The 15,093-nt window shown below is 42.1% G+C and overlaps 1 protein-coding gene across 3 annotated transcripts in view; it reads right to left on the bottom strand.

The window, feature by feature from the left end:
* Nucleotides 1-13,063, bottom strand: part of CREB3L1 (cAMP responsive element binding protein 3 like 1) — a 95,907-nt gene extending 82,844 nt beyond the window's left edge. Inside the window, exon 1 of one of the 3 annotated variants that reach the window (XM_026671262.2) lies at nucleotides 12,511-13,063. In XM_026671262.2, coding sequence (XP_026527047.2) covers nucleotides 12,511-12,600 — 90 coding nt within the window. In that variant the 5' untranslated portion in view covers nucleotides 12,601-13,063. The remainder of the gene's footprint in view (nucleotides 1-12,510) is intronic. The other 2 variants (XM_087951303.1, XM_087951304.1) reach the window with 2 other exon arrangements.
* Nucleotides 13,064-15,093: the final 2,030 nt, after the last annotated feature.

The following is a 15,093-nucleotide window of genomic DNA, read 5'->3' as shown; positions in this document are numbered from 1 at the left end:
TTGAAAAAGCAGGAAAAAACTGCTTTTTCAAATGCTGCTTCCCTGCATGCAGCGCAGCTCAGCTGTCCAGGCAGCAAACTGACGAAGATTTACACATGCGTGCAACATGCACATTGTAAATCACCGAACCAGTAGTTAACCCTGTCGGATCCCACCCCAATGTATTATATACATTGAGTTGAGTACCTCTTGGAGTACAGGTGAGCTGTAGATATTATGGACATAACAGGGATGCTTTTCACTTGATGAGTGTACTTAGACCTCTATGTGTGGGAAAATTTAAACCTATGCAGACAGAAATCAAAGCATCTGAAACATTTTTGAATATATCTGGGGCTGTAGATAAAGAAGTAGCAGAGCCTGGAGGCAAAGTCAAAAGGAAGATCAGTCTAGAATCCATACAGAGTCACAAATGTACTAAAGTCAACCCACTGTGAATTCTGTTGACTCTTATGTAACATTTAGCAAGTGCTAACCATTAGCTGAGTATTTTCCTCTGTTTAATTGGAACTTCAAATGCCGTCCTGATGTTTTGTGTCAGGGAGGGACAGAAGAACACACTTGAAAAGAATGATCTAAGAGAATTAATTTATTATAAGATTAGTAAAGTTGAAAAAGATGGGAAATGCAATTATTTCTTTCAAGATTCTTACCTTCTTCTGAGTAATAAACATAATTTATTTTTTAAAAAATGAGGATACAAGAGAAAAGAAGGAAGACTTCCACTGCTATGTCTAAGTTTGCAGATTTTGCTAAATTGTAAATCATGTTTTACCCTGCATGATGACTAGGTTCATGCATCATGCTGAGCTATAATAGCATTTGGCTGGACTTGCCTTGACATAATGTGTGGCCTGGCCACTGTGATTTGTAAATCGTATTTTACGACAAAGCATTATGACTGAACTAGGCTGAAATGGCTTCTTCAGTAAACCCAACTTGAAATACAACTTGGCCTCCTACTGTGATCCATAATCCCAGCCATTGTATGGACCAGTCCTATTCATATTGTGCACTTTATTTATTTATTTATTAAACATGTTTGCCTCCCATCTCACCACTCTAAAGGAAACCCTTAAAGTTAGGCCCTAATTAATTAACTTCTTTGAAAATATTTTCTATGTTTTCACTTGAGACTGGACTAACCAAGCTACAGTATAGTAACTAGCCATAACTCAAAAGGTGACTTTATTAAAGGATAAACTAGGGTATTTTCTATGCAGGCTAGAGAGCTGGGTTGACATAAGCACTGAAGACATCTCTGTGCCTCTTAGAACAGATGGGAAAGCTGAAGTCCCTCTGTGCCACGGAATCCAGCAAAAATGGAAATTATTCAGAGTGCCTGGCTATTTTTTTTTTTAGTTCCAGCCTGGAAGAAGAGAGGGAATGTTCAAGTGGAATTAAATGCATAAGGCTTTTTTTAATTAAGTAAGTTTGGCATCTTTGCAAAAAAATGGTATTTGCCATCTCTTTGAAGGAATGTTAAAAAGTTTACAAAGCCAAGTGTATTCTGCTGTGCAAAATAAATGCTAAATGGTCATTTAATGACTACAGAGAAGGGTCATGTTTATCTTGCTTTTATCTTTCAGGTGACATTACTGAGGACTTTTAAGCCATTTTCTTTTATCTTCTTTTAGTATGTCTCTGCAAAAGCTCCTCACAGTATCTGAAGCCTTTTTTTAAAAAAACTCACCTTCAAATAAATAATGTTTTACAATAGTATATCAGATTAATTTGATCTTTATTTGTAATTTCTTGCCCGCATATGGACAGCCTTAGAAACAGGTATTTCTACAGTGGAATGAGGCCTTGTTCAATCCTAATATAGACGAGCAGTAGCAATAGCACTTAAGACTTATATGCATCTTCATAGTGCTTTACAGCCTTCTAATCGGTTTACAGAGTCAGCATATTGCTCCCAACAATTTGGGTCTTCATTTTACCAACCTTGGAAGGATGAAAGATGGAGTCAACCTTGAACCACTCGGGATCGAACTGGCAACGGGAATGCAGAGTTACCCTTTAATACTGTGCCACTACTGTTCATAGAATAGAACCAGAAGTATTTATTTGAAGCTCTCTGTTGAATCAGAACTTGCACAGATTTGTATAATACAAACAGGAATTCGATAATAAAGACCAATGCAATCTTCAGGCAGGTTAAGCATAATATTAATTAATAATTTAATAATAATTTAGCTAAGCCCCGGGTTCAACTAAAGTCTGCTTCAATCTGCAGAAAACCCATTAGCACTTAGCAATAGCGCTTGAACTTGTATACTGCTTTACAGTGCTTCACAGCCCTCTAAGCGGTTTACAGAGTCAGCACATTGCCCCCAGCTATGGGTCCTCATTAGATCAGGATTAGGCTATCTGGTGCTTTTCTGCTAACATAAGTCTCAGAAAGCGCAGACAAGGAGTTGTAGAACAAACATCCAGAAGGTACCAGTGTATGACTGGGTGGTTTAGGCTGGTAGGTACCAGTACATTTCATAATGTAAGTGTGCTCTGTGTAGAATCTCACATGGGCCTTCCCACATTGCCCATCATTTAGCTTCACTGGTTGATACCAGGTTCTACAAAAATGGATTGGCAAAGTTTTGAGACCACTAGGGGATCATAACGATATAAAATTGTACAAGTATTGTTCCTTTGTATCCAACTTCCAACATAAGTAGAGAATGGATCCATCTATAAGGCATGCTGGAGCGTCAACCCCCTTTTCCTGCTAATCTTGCTGGGCACTCTGGACTATTCTTGAAATAACTGCCTTGTGCATTACTCCAATGCCAGCTATTTTGTTAGGTGGCTGTTGCTGGTTTCTTGCTTTAAAGCCATAATGAATCTACTTGTCTCAATGCCACTCCCCTGGAAAACTATGTTTCTAAATGCCATGGGCCAAATTCCTTGTTAGAAGAGTGGCTGCAATGGATTTTAGAAGCAACATCTCAGTTTTTCAACACACAATCAAGTCAGCCACAAGCCTTTGAACTCTAGTTTTGCTTCATTTCGAAGACATGACAGACGTCTGGGAAATGTCTACTCTTAGCTTAACATGTCTAATTGGATGGTCAGAAGCTGAAGGTAACATACTTTTCTTCACAGCAAGGAACGGAGCACAATGGCATACAGTCCTTTCATTCTAACAATGTTTAATTTTCTTTGCATGCCATGTATTTCTCATGCTTTATATTATAGTATTTTGCGGTCTTGTGGACATATCTGTTTGAATGGAAGACCAGATGGAACACCCTCTAGCCTGGATTAGAAACTTGAAAAACATCCTGGAAGAAGTAGTAGAAAAATCACTTCCAAATCCCAATGGTTGCTAAGAAAGATGCAAGATTGTCTTTTTAGCCATTGGATGTCAAGCTTAACTTAAATCTTCAGCTATTTATCGGGATCTTTGGATCCTCCTAATGTCGGCTACCTCACCTTTCATCACACCTACTGTTGTGGTTCGTCAACAGCAGGTGCAGATGGCTGAGGTCTCGGAGAGCGAGGACTCAGATGAGGGGCCTGCGTGTGATGCAGGGATGGGGCCAGGACCATCAGGGAGTGGAATGCTGCCTTCGGAGATTGTGGAGGCTGGCAGCAGTGATGAAGAGGTCCCCGAGGAGCCTGTGCCCAGTGCGCGTGCATGCAGGGCTGCTCAAAGGAAAGAGCTGCAGCAGCATGGGTGACTTGGGAGTAAGGCTGCAAGGTAATGGCCCCTCCCTTAAGAGATAAAAGCCAGCTGAGAAACCAGAGTTCTTTGCAGGAAGCAAAGTAGTTTTTGCACTGAAGCCTGGTGGACGTTCGGAATATCTTGGTTGGTGTTTGGAGACTCTTTGTGTTTGAAATATTTCTTAGTAACTTTATCTAGTGTTCTTGGCAGCCTTGCACAACCTTGGCAAGGCCCGTTCTTATCAGAGACAATTAGTTTGAAACAGCCTTTTAACTGAAGGAACGGAATTCATAAAGATTCATAAAGAATCATTAAAAGGTTTTGCTGTTACCTCTGTTTCGTGTTTGTTTCCTTGGAACAAGATTTGGGTCAGAACCCCTACTGTACCTCAATATGCACTCATGATGCTGATCTGCCATAAAACAGAATTGCTAATGGGTCAGATCCCACCTCCAATATTATGTCCATTCCTAGATAGCACACTTTCATGATCAGAGTAATTAGGGTTGGTTTACAAGTATAGGAACACGGGTTGCTGCATTTGACATCTAATGCTGTTTCCAAGTCATTTTTAAAGACAGGCATGATATTCTTCCGATTAAAATCGGAATTCCGATTTTTTTGGGAATCGCCCCCTCCTTTCCCCCCACCCCTTCTCCTCCTCCTTCCCCTCCCTCGGAGGCCCCGAGTCAGGAGTTGCTGGCGCGGCTCAGCGCGGCTCCAGTCCCGCGTTTCCTCAGGAAGGGAAAGGCAAAAGGAAGAGCCGCGGCGGCGCTTTGCAACGGCAGCAGCGGCTCCTGGTTTTGCCTTTCCCTTCCCGAGGCAACGCGGGACTGGAGCCGCGTGGAGCTGCGCCGGCGGTAGCAACTCCTGACAGCCCCAGCCGGATACCTGAGCGGAGCCCGGGTGGTGCGAGCGGAGGCCGCTGAGCGGCAGGAAAAGGGAGCTGGGCCAGCCACAGACCAGCCTCCGTGCAACATGCCGCCGCCCGGCCCTGGCGAGGGAAGGCAGCGGGCGCTCCCCGGGTGCGCGGCGGGGGGGTCATTTTTGGCCGGCCCCGATTTTTTTTTTCAGAGCGGAATATCATGCCTGTAAAGAGTATATTCAAGTAGAATCCATTACAGTGATCTAATCTGGAGACAATGGGGACATAAATGACTATTGAAGAATTGAAGCAATGACTTTTGAAGGACTGTTTGGCTTTCAGAAGGACAGCTAGAGGGCTGATTATCTGTTGACTGTTCAATACCAAGGTAGTCCTCAACTTATGACCACAATTGGATCAGAATTTCTGTCACTAAGCAATGCAGCCGTAAAGTGCAACATCATGTGATCGCATCACTTAGTGACAGAAAACCTGGCAGTCCTTGTTACTATTGTAACTCCAGACATGTGGGTCGTTAAGCGAGAAACAGAAGGAGTCCCATGTAAAGAGAGCAGGGGTCTCCAGGAAGATGAAGGAGACCCTGGGAGACCCAATGCAGGCTGTGCATGAGTTGGGGGGAAAACGATGCAGTGTGGAACAAGCTCAGAGGGACCAAGGAAATTGGGTACGAGGTGTTCGCGTGAATACTGTGAGTGCAGGAAAGCTGAAAACATACCGCAGCTCTAAGCTGTAAGAAGCTCCTGAACCACAGCACAGAGTGAAGTGCAGCCCAAGATCACTTCAGCAGTGTGGTGACAGCCCAGTCCCATCTGCGTTTGTCCTCATCCTAAACTTGGTCACCTCATATTACCTTCGCCATCTTACTGCTCTTGCTGTTAACAAGGTGTGCCTAGCCTGGTCCTTTGCAAGGCAGCTACTGGCCACATGAGGCCACCTTCCCCAGTTATCTTGAGAAAACCACCGGGAAGAAAACTGGGGAAGAATGCCTTGTGCTGTGCGGCTAGGAACTAATATTGCTTATAAATGTAATATTGTGAAGGGCTAATATGGGCATGCTTGGTCAGCAGTGGAAACAAGACGATGGCAAAGATCAGCTGGGATGGCAGTGGCCATAGAGTACAGCAAGGACAAAAGAGCATAGATGAGTGGGGAAGTTGAAACATCTTTGCAGTCATAAATGCCCAAATTTTGATCACATAATCACATGGGTGTTGGAACAGCCATAACTTTGGAGACTGATCATAAATTCCTTTATTCAGTGCATCTGAACAGGTCACTGAATGAATGATTGTAAGTCAAGGACTATAGGTAGGTTTTTCAATATGATAATCTGTCCCTAAATTGGTCCTCCAAAAGGGACTATGATAGGACTTCTCAAATATTTGAAAGGATGCGGTACTGAAAGTCAACAACTAATTTCCAGCATATTCCAGACTGCGGGACATAATGGCTTTAAGCCACAGGAAAGCAAAGCCAGATAGAATATTAGGAAAAATCTTCCTAACAATAAGAGTATTCCAATTATGCAGAAAGGTGGTGGACAGAAGCAGAAGCTGGGCAGCCAGTTCTTTGAGAAAGTTTGATTTGGGTTCCTGCCCTGGGCAGGCGCTCTACTCAACTGCCTACCTAAGTCATCATTTCCCAGCCTCGGTTACCAAGAGATCAACTCCCAGAATTCCTCAACCATCCATGATGAACCTCTTTTGAATATGGAATTACAGAATTATTTTCAAGCATATAACCATGAAGTAGTCTGCAAGAATCACACTGTTGTACAAAATATTTCCCAGATCAAAAGATTGGCACTGAGGTAAAATTGATTTCCCAGTCTCTAGGTTGTGTTATGCCAGAGTCAAATGTGTAGTTGGATCTAATCTGAAATGCCTATGACTCAATCCAAGCTCCAACGTGACCTGATTTAACAGTCCCAACAGCCCTAGATTGCTCTTGTTATTTAGAAAAATATTTTATGTGTAAAGTTGTCTGTTGTTATTATTGGTTGGGGTTTCTTTTCATCTATATCTGGAATTGTCAGAATCTTTCCCAAATTTCTTAGAACGGTCAGGTCAACAGGAACATCCTGCCATTCACAGTATTGGTAGACACAGAAAGACTATTGTGGAGTTTCAACATTCAGAAACAGAAAAGTTGAGTGAGTCTCTGATTGTCAGTGGCAGAGAACCAAGAAGAAGATGAACAACCAAAAACGATGACGGTAACATCTAAGAGGGACCATCTAAGTCAGGGGTGTCCAACCGTGGCAACTTTAAGACTTGTGGACTTCAACTCCCAGAATTCCTCAGCCAGCAAAGCTTTACTTCCAGCATATTCCAGCAAAGCTGGCTGAGGAATTCTGGGAGTTGAAGTCCACAAGTCTTAAAGTTGCCAAGGTTGGACACCCCTGATCTAAGTTATAGCATTAAGAAAAACAATGTATGAATAGAGCCCTTTTGGCAAAATTAAGCAATGGTGCCAAAATCTAATGTTGACTGTAGAAAAAGTGCAAAAATATTTTTGAACAGTTCACTGCAATCTATAAGTAAATATCAAGGGAAGGCTAATTTTACCCATGGACTCTTCAAGTATGGACTCTGGCTACAGGTTCCCCGAAGTTCAGGATCATGTGATTGATTAGAAACATGATATTTTTAAAAACCTGCAACTGTGTAATAGTAAAAAAAAAACATGCCCTGCCACAAAATACTCAGGATTCAAGCCACATAGCCTACCCAACCTGCCTTTTGTGAGAATATCCCATTCAATACACCTGTCACTTTTTTTTAATCAGTTAGCACTCTTTGCTTCTAAACAAGTTCAGGCTAGGGTTAAGGTCAAGGTAAATGACAGATTTTCTTTGGTATATTTGCATTCTCTAAAAACTGGGTTTGCTGGCTGAATACTTTAATGCAGTGGTTCTCAACCTTTTCTTCACCAGGGACACCCTTTAAATACTTTTTGTAGCCATGGACCACCAAGACTTAACTCAAGATTTAAATCATACAATTTATTTATGCCTTTGTGACCCTCCTGTGATGACATCATGCCCCCCCCCCCTGGATCCACAGGCCATAGGTTGAGAACCACTGAATTAAGGCAAAGCAAACATTCTGGGACATTCCATATGTTAACAAGCTTTTAAGCACTGTCTACAGGATATGGTTCCTAAGGATGATGGAAATCGTAGTTCAGTAATATCTGAAATGCCAGTGATTATTTTGTCTAATCTAGGTTACAGATGATGCTGTTTTGCACATGCAGAATATATATCCAAACAATTTAAGTGGTGATGGGAAGAGTTAAACCTCTTTTAAATTATTCCAAATCTATTCTTAATCCTGGTCTTATGAATCAAAATATTCTCCAACTGTTGTGTTACTCTTTTCAGAATTTCTCCAGTTTTCCTCAAGGAAAATTACATCTGATCAGCATTTAATTGCAGGTAATCACTTTCCCTGCTACCCCAAGGTTTTGAAAACAAAGCACTAGGCCAGGAACCACCGTCCCAAATCTCTAGTCTAAAATAATGCTTTTAAGTAAAATAGGTTAACTTAGTTTAGTTTTAATTCTTCATTGATGAAGTGGACCTAGTAACACTTAATTTTCAGGGCAACTATATATGGGAAACACTGATTTGACAGTTGTAAGTTTGGTGAATCTAATTCTATCACACCCTAGCAAGCTGCTACTGTAGCCTATATAGACATTTATGCCCAATAGGCTTCTAAATATACGATTAAACTTCAGACTCCTATATTTTCTACTATTGCATAGATGTATCGCTTGTAAAGGCTTGGGATCAACTCTGTTGGCTTTTGAATGAAGGAAAGCAGAAATTGTTTTTAGAATTTTTTTTAAAGCTGTCTCTGGATGGAAGAATGGTACCTAAAATACAAGTTAAATGTCTTTTTTTGTCTGTGATAGCGAATAGCTTTTTTGGCTATTGCTGCATTAAAGCCATTCTGAATAACCTAAAACAGTGGTGGCTAACCTTTTTGGGCTTCTGTGCCGAAAATTGTGTGTGCACTCACGTTCACATGCCAGCACCCAGAAGGCAATGCACGCGGTCCCCCCACGCCCCCTGCGCATGCGCACATGATCTCCCCCCGCTGCCTCCTTACCCGCACTGCGCATGCATGTGCCTCCCAGCTGATTTTCGGGCCTTTTTTGGCCTCCCAGAGGCTCGAGGGAAGCCTCTGCAGCCTTTGTAGGTCGAAAAATGGGCCCATTTTGTCACTTCTGGTATTTCCGGAAATACAGGAAGTGATGAAACGGGCCTGTTTTTCGGCCTACAAAGGTTGCAGAGGTTTCCCTCGAGTCTCTGGGAGGGCGAAAAAGTCCTCAAACAAGACGAAAATCAGCGCACACATGCGCAGTGAGGTAAGTTTGCCTGGGGCTCGTGTGCCCGCACAAATGGCTCTGCATGCTACTTGTGGCACACGTGCCATAGGTTCGCCATCACGGACCTAAACTCTTCAAGAACGATCACTGCAAAGTAATTTACGAGACATCTTCTGTGGCTCATAACGCTTCACTCTTGACAAATTGTGTTATTTCCTTGCTTCCCATTCAGATTGCAGACAATAGGTAAAGGTAATACTGAGTATTGCCTATAATTGATTGCTTCCACCTTATCCTTTCAGCAATTCCTAAAAGAAAGGAGGAAATAGCACACACACACCCCTCCACAAACACACTTTCACTACGATTACATGAGCAGACTATTTGATTAGAATGGCATGCCTACGGAAGTTCCTTACAAAACAGCCAACAATATGAGTTGTCTAAGAAGGGTTTAAAACTGCATTTATAAATAACATAAATAACATTTGTTGTGAACATATTGGCTGACTAGAAAACCGTTATTTCCCTCAATTCTCTAAAGGTTCTGCATACTGATGTAATTATGATATGTTAGCAAACATTAGCCAAAGTAAGATGATTTATTACATTAATTAACAATATAGTCACTGGTAAAGAAATTTAAATGGTTGCCAATACAACACTCCATAAGAGAGAGGAAAACCTTTATTAAATTTATTAGGTTTTCTTCTATAAAAATGCCGTAAAAAGTACAGTATATCTCTCAACAATTGAAAACAAAGCAGTAGTGCATTTTAATGCATAGTAATAAAGTTAAACAAATTGTCCAATCAACTCATCATTATCTACTCTGAGTAACAGTAATTCTCAATAGTAACAAGTATATTACATCACTTTTGCTCAGGACCTTTCTCCAACCGAAGCTGCCAAGTGCTGTGTTTGCATGGCACACTCACCCATAAACTAGATACCCATATTTTAGCCTAGTACTTTATACAATGTTCTCATGACATTGCTTTTTGGTTTTGCATATCATGGAAACTCATAAAATTAAACAAACCATCGTAAAGTTAAACATGTACAGTACAGTCATGCAAGTACAATTACGAATTGAATCCGACACCTTTTTATATAGGTCATAGCTAAAGTCATTGTACTATGATGTTTCCATTGATTCTTTCACTTTTTAAGAATGTAGCATATCCATGACACCTGAGAAAAGAACAAGAATGAGAGTAAAGTACTTTGCTTTCCCTTAAAGTAAAATTTGGAGTTCTACTCTAACACCAGTGCTGCAAAAATCCATACATTCACAGATGGCAACAAAGAATTAGTGCATTCTGCATCTCTCTACTGCCATGCATTGGTCATATGGATTTTGCAGCCTTGATATAATGGCCTTAATTCCTATAGCTGAGAAAGAATGAGACGTACCGAAGACTCCATTCTAGGAGGGAAAAATGTTTTTGGGGAGAATATGAAAAGCACAGAATAGTTCAAAGTTCCAGTCAATATTAAATTGCAGCAAAGCAGTATATTTTAAGAGAGTTTGCTCTTAAATACATGCTTCATAAGAATAATCAAATGTGGTCTGAAATGCTAGGGGGGGGCATGGATTCTTCCTGTCTAAATGAAATCTCAGCCCACAAAATTACAAACATTCTGAAGAAATTGTATGTAATGCAAGAAATTCTGTCCTAAAATCACCTTGGGAACAGATGGTTGGTGCTCTTTAGACCACAGGTTTTTTTTTTAAATTTGTGTGCTATAAATTATTCTGAAGCTTTTTACTGAAATTGGCAATGCATAGAAATAAAGAAGCACAGAAATATATTGATTTCCTAAGTCTTTACATTACTGCTATATTATCATATTAAGCTTATGCATAGTTAACCAAGTTTCTGGGTTTACACAATTTATTAAGGAAAATAGATGATTATTAATTACTGAGTGTGTAGAGTATATATACATGGCGAGTGGCATTTGAGGTTGTTGTTTCTTTAGTATTTCCATTTATATAAATAATCCAGTTATTAAAACAAATACTCTTTTTAATTTCAAATACACTTTTCACCTATTTCCAAAAGACATATTTTATAAGAAAGAGGTAGATTCAGATGAGTCTCCACAAACAGTGCTTTTGACAATTTAAAACACAGGCAGTGAAGTAACCCATCAAAGCACGTTAATAGTTTAGTAGACTGAATTCTATTGGCATCTTCTAAAAGAGTCAACTGAGTTATTCCTTTTTGTTTGATCATGGATCTATTTCTAGTCTCTCCTTTTTCTAGTCCTTATGTATTCCTATTGTGGGGGATAAGTAATTTTTTTTCTTTCCTCCCTTCTTCTTAAACATATAGGACCTCTCTATACTTCTAGAGAACTTGTATAAACTACAGACAATAGGATGAAACTAGAAAATATGTAAAGGTTAACTCATTCCAGATGAAAACATCACCTTATAATCAGACTTCATCCACTATTCTAGAGTCAGCAATGATTAGCAATTATGAACAAAAATATCAATTAGTAATTAGTGTTGTAATTTTTCTCACGCTTCTAACAGTAGAGTTGTCTTAAATATGCTGAAAATTAAGAGTTGTACAAATAACTCAAGAAGGGACTAGACAAATATGTAGAGTGAAAGATTAACACTTCATCAATGCTGGTGCTGTGAAACTGCCTTAGTAAAAATGGATCTAAATAGATCTTTTGCATTACGCTGGCCAATAAAAAAATGACATTTACATGATAAGCCCATACCGGTAAATTCTAGTGTGAGTTTTAAGATTTGAAGAACGCTTGTTCAAATACTTACAACCCCCCCAAAAAAAGACACGGAATATCTTATTTAACTGTTGAGGGTGGGGGATGGGGAAGGAGAGAGTTACTTTTCAATGAATACTAATCTACACGTGAATCCCACCAATTTCCCCTAAGGTTTTGCCTTGAGGTTGCAAGGCAAATCTGTCATCAATCCCAGCTCCCAGCCACAACCTATGTTCCCACCTGCCCATCGTCCACCCTGGTGCCTATAATGCACTCTTGAAGACGACGGGATCGAGGGGAGAGCCATGTAAATCATTCAAACCCTTGCAGAACAGATAGATTTTCATGCCCGGTTAAATAAACCCAGCGCTTGTCAGTACAGCACTCTCCCACATCTGGCTGCTAGGTATCCGATGCTGAGCAAATTATGCGGATCTACATAAATCAACCCGCAGCTTTCCGCCTTGGCTGCTAGCCAAGAATGCAGTGGCAAAGCGGCAGAATTTCCAGCGGAAAAACGCTCGCCCGTCTGGATGGATACCAGTATGCAACACGTGTTACTGAGCCGGCCCTGCCATTAAAAACCAGTCAGTGGCAACCGGCAGAGCCTGATTTTTATTTTTTTATTTTTATTATTTTTAACACGAGGTAGCTGGCGAGAGATCCAAGCGCATCCTCGGCGCACACCTGGTTGGAGCTTCCTTCTGCCAATGCAGGGAAGGAGCCCTTTCCTTCTTCTTGCCTTGGCCAGGAGCACCCCCTTCCCACCCCCCACCCAAAAAAAACCCTCGGAGGGGCTGCCTTACAAACCTTGCCTCTCTCTCTCTCTCTCTCTCTTCTCTGCCCCCCCGCCCCCGCTTCCACTTACCACATTGTTCAGAAAATCCGCTTCATTCAAATCGCCCAAGTCCAGGAAGCTGGAGGCGCCCCCGGGGAAGGGCTCTAAGAGACCGTCCATTGCGGAAGAGTCGAGCCCGAGGAAGGCACGGCAGGAGAGGTGGGCAGGAGGGAAGTCCCCGCTTTGTTCCCCGCCACAGCTGCTTGCAAGGCTCCGTCCTACGAAAAACGGACAGGCAGCGAATCTCACTGCCGCGCAGCCCGGCCGAGCAGTTCCTCGGGCGCCGGGCAAAGGAGGGCTGCGCCTCCCTCTCCCGAAGGAAACCTGTAATCCATGGGGAGAACCGATTGGCGGCCGGGGAGGGAGCGGGCTGGGGTGGGGGCGGGAATCGCTTTCCCAGAGGGAGCGGCGGGCGCTCGCAAGGGGGCTTGGAGAGGGTGGGGCCGGGGGGGACCCGGGAACGGGGATGGGGGTGAAAAGAGCGGGCTGAGAGGGCTGAGGCAGCCTCCGGGAAGGTTGGAAGGAGGAGCGCCGCCGGGATCGCTGCCCAGCTGTCACCGTCACACGCCTTTTCCCCACTCCCCGGCCGTCGGGCCGGCCACGCCTCCTCTGTCCTGCCCCTCCCTCGCCTCGCTCCGGGATATTTAAGAACCGGGGCACCCTCCTCGGGCTCTGATGCAATCGAGGAGACCCGCCCACCCCACCGCTTCCAATGGGAGATCGGGACCGGCAGGAGGAGGAGGAAGAGGAGGATGGGACCCCCCATCCTCCTCCTCCTGCCGGTCCCGATCTCCCATTGGAAGGGGGAAGGCTAGTGGTGACCCGCTTTTGCCGTTCAGTAGCGTTAAGGGTTGCGTCCAGCAACTTCCCAGCGGGCGGAGGAAACGGCACTTGCACGCACCGGCGTGGTTTGAACGCAGGAAAAGATGATGATGATGATGATGATGATGATGATGATGATGATGATGGAGGTGACCAAAAGATGGTTTGAAGCTTCGCGTTTGCCTTCTTCCGGGAAACAATCGGCGCGCTCCTCTTTATCGATTTATATAGGAAGATTCAATGAAAGCTACGGCCGTTAAGAGAGGAGGCGCTGGGAATCCAGGAAAGAAATCAACGCGCATAAAGTCGTCTGATGATGGCCATCAGGATGAGAAAGTCAGCTGGATGTTTGAGACCTGCAGAGGTCATCCAAACCTAGGGCAAGGGTCTTCAAACTTGGCGAGTTTAAGACTTGTGGACTTCAACTCCCAGAACTCCTGAGCTAACATGAACAGGAGGAGGAATTCTGGGAGTTGAGGTCCACAAGTCTTAAAGTGGTCAAGTTTGAAGACCCCTGTCCTAGGGCATAATAAAAGCGTTTTTAATTTTTAGTCTGGATGTCCAGCATGGTGCATCCTACTTGAGGCCAATCAAATTCATTCAGGCAATGGCTCTCTAACAGTCTAACAGATAATCAGAGTTGGAAGGGACCTTGTAGGTCATCTAGTTCAACCCCCCGCCCAAGCTGGAGACCCTACACCATTTCTGACAAATGGCAGTCCAATCTCTTCTTGAAGGTCTCAAGTGACCTTTCTTCTGTCTTGCTCCCCAACAAGTGATTCTTAAAGTGTCTTTGTCGTGTTTCCCAAAGCTGCAGTGAACCATTAAGACTATTGCCAAGGACAGCACAGTAGAGAAAGAACAATTAAAGAACTTCTCATTGTTTGCAGGCAAAACCCTTTTCTCAGTGAAGATACAACTCATTTAAATTTCGCATTTTCTCCAAATGAAAACCTTTCTCATGATCTGTTGGGATAAAACCAGAATAAGGAATATAGTACGAATGTGTGAATGTAAAGGGACTACACTTGCAAAGTACCTTAGAAAGGAAAGCTAACCAGAGCTGCCCATCAATAACCCTGTAGTTCCGAGTTTACACTGCCAGTAGAAGTTAGTTTATTTCCTGAAGCCTCTTTAAATACTCTATAATTAAGTATAGATCTTAGCATTTAAGAGTTTAGGGAAGATTATAGGGCTTCCTATAAACGGGATTACAGATCCTTAGCCAATTGCTTCTTTAGGATAAATATCTAGATAAAATGCTCAGGAAAAAAGTTAGGAAACTTTTAAAACAACTTTGAGAGTCAGTTCAGTACAGTATACTCTTCAGATCACTGCATGTAGAAATTATTTTCTCTACCATATTGCAAGGTAAACAAATACAATACAATTTGCAACGCTACACCTAATTAGTACATGGTGTAGCTTAAAATTTAGAATTAATTTGAACTAGAATATGCTGGCAAACTTTTTAGTGAAGCAACAGCATGCAATCTCATCCAAAGGTGCAGATCCAAAATCAAATAAACACATATCTTAATGTTTGAACTACATATAAAGAACACTGCATTCTGATAGAATTTTGGAATTCTCATCTAAAGTCTTACAAAAACATATAGTTTACATTTGGCAATCTCAAGATTGTCGTTAAAATGTAAAATATTTAATTTTGTGAATCCATTAATTCCACCTAAGAATGGCAACTGTGTGTATAATAATGAAGACAAGTTGTTTACAAAGATTCTGGGTGAAAGACTAAAAATAAATTTGCAAGAATTTATTCATGAGGAT

This window comes from Notechis scutatus, chromosome 1 (assembly GCF_049901735.1).
Source record: "Notechis scutatus isolate UNSWTSFEM ecotype Mainland chromosome 1, rNotScu1.2, whole genome shotgun sequence".
NCBI classification, from domain to species: domain Eukaryota; kingdom Metazoa; phylum Chordata; class Lepidosauria; order Squamata; family Elapidae; genus Notechis; species Notechis scutatus.
Note: the sequence above shows the minus strand (reverse complement) of the source record. Positions and strands in the feature narration are given on the sequence as shown.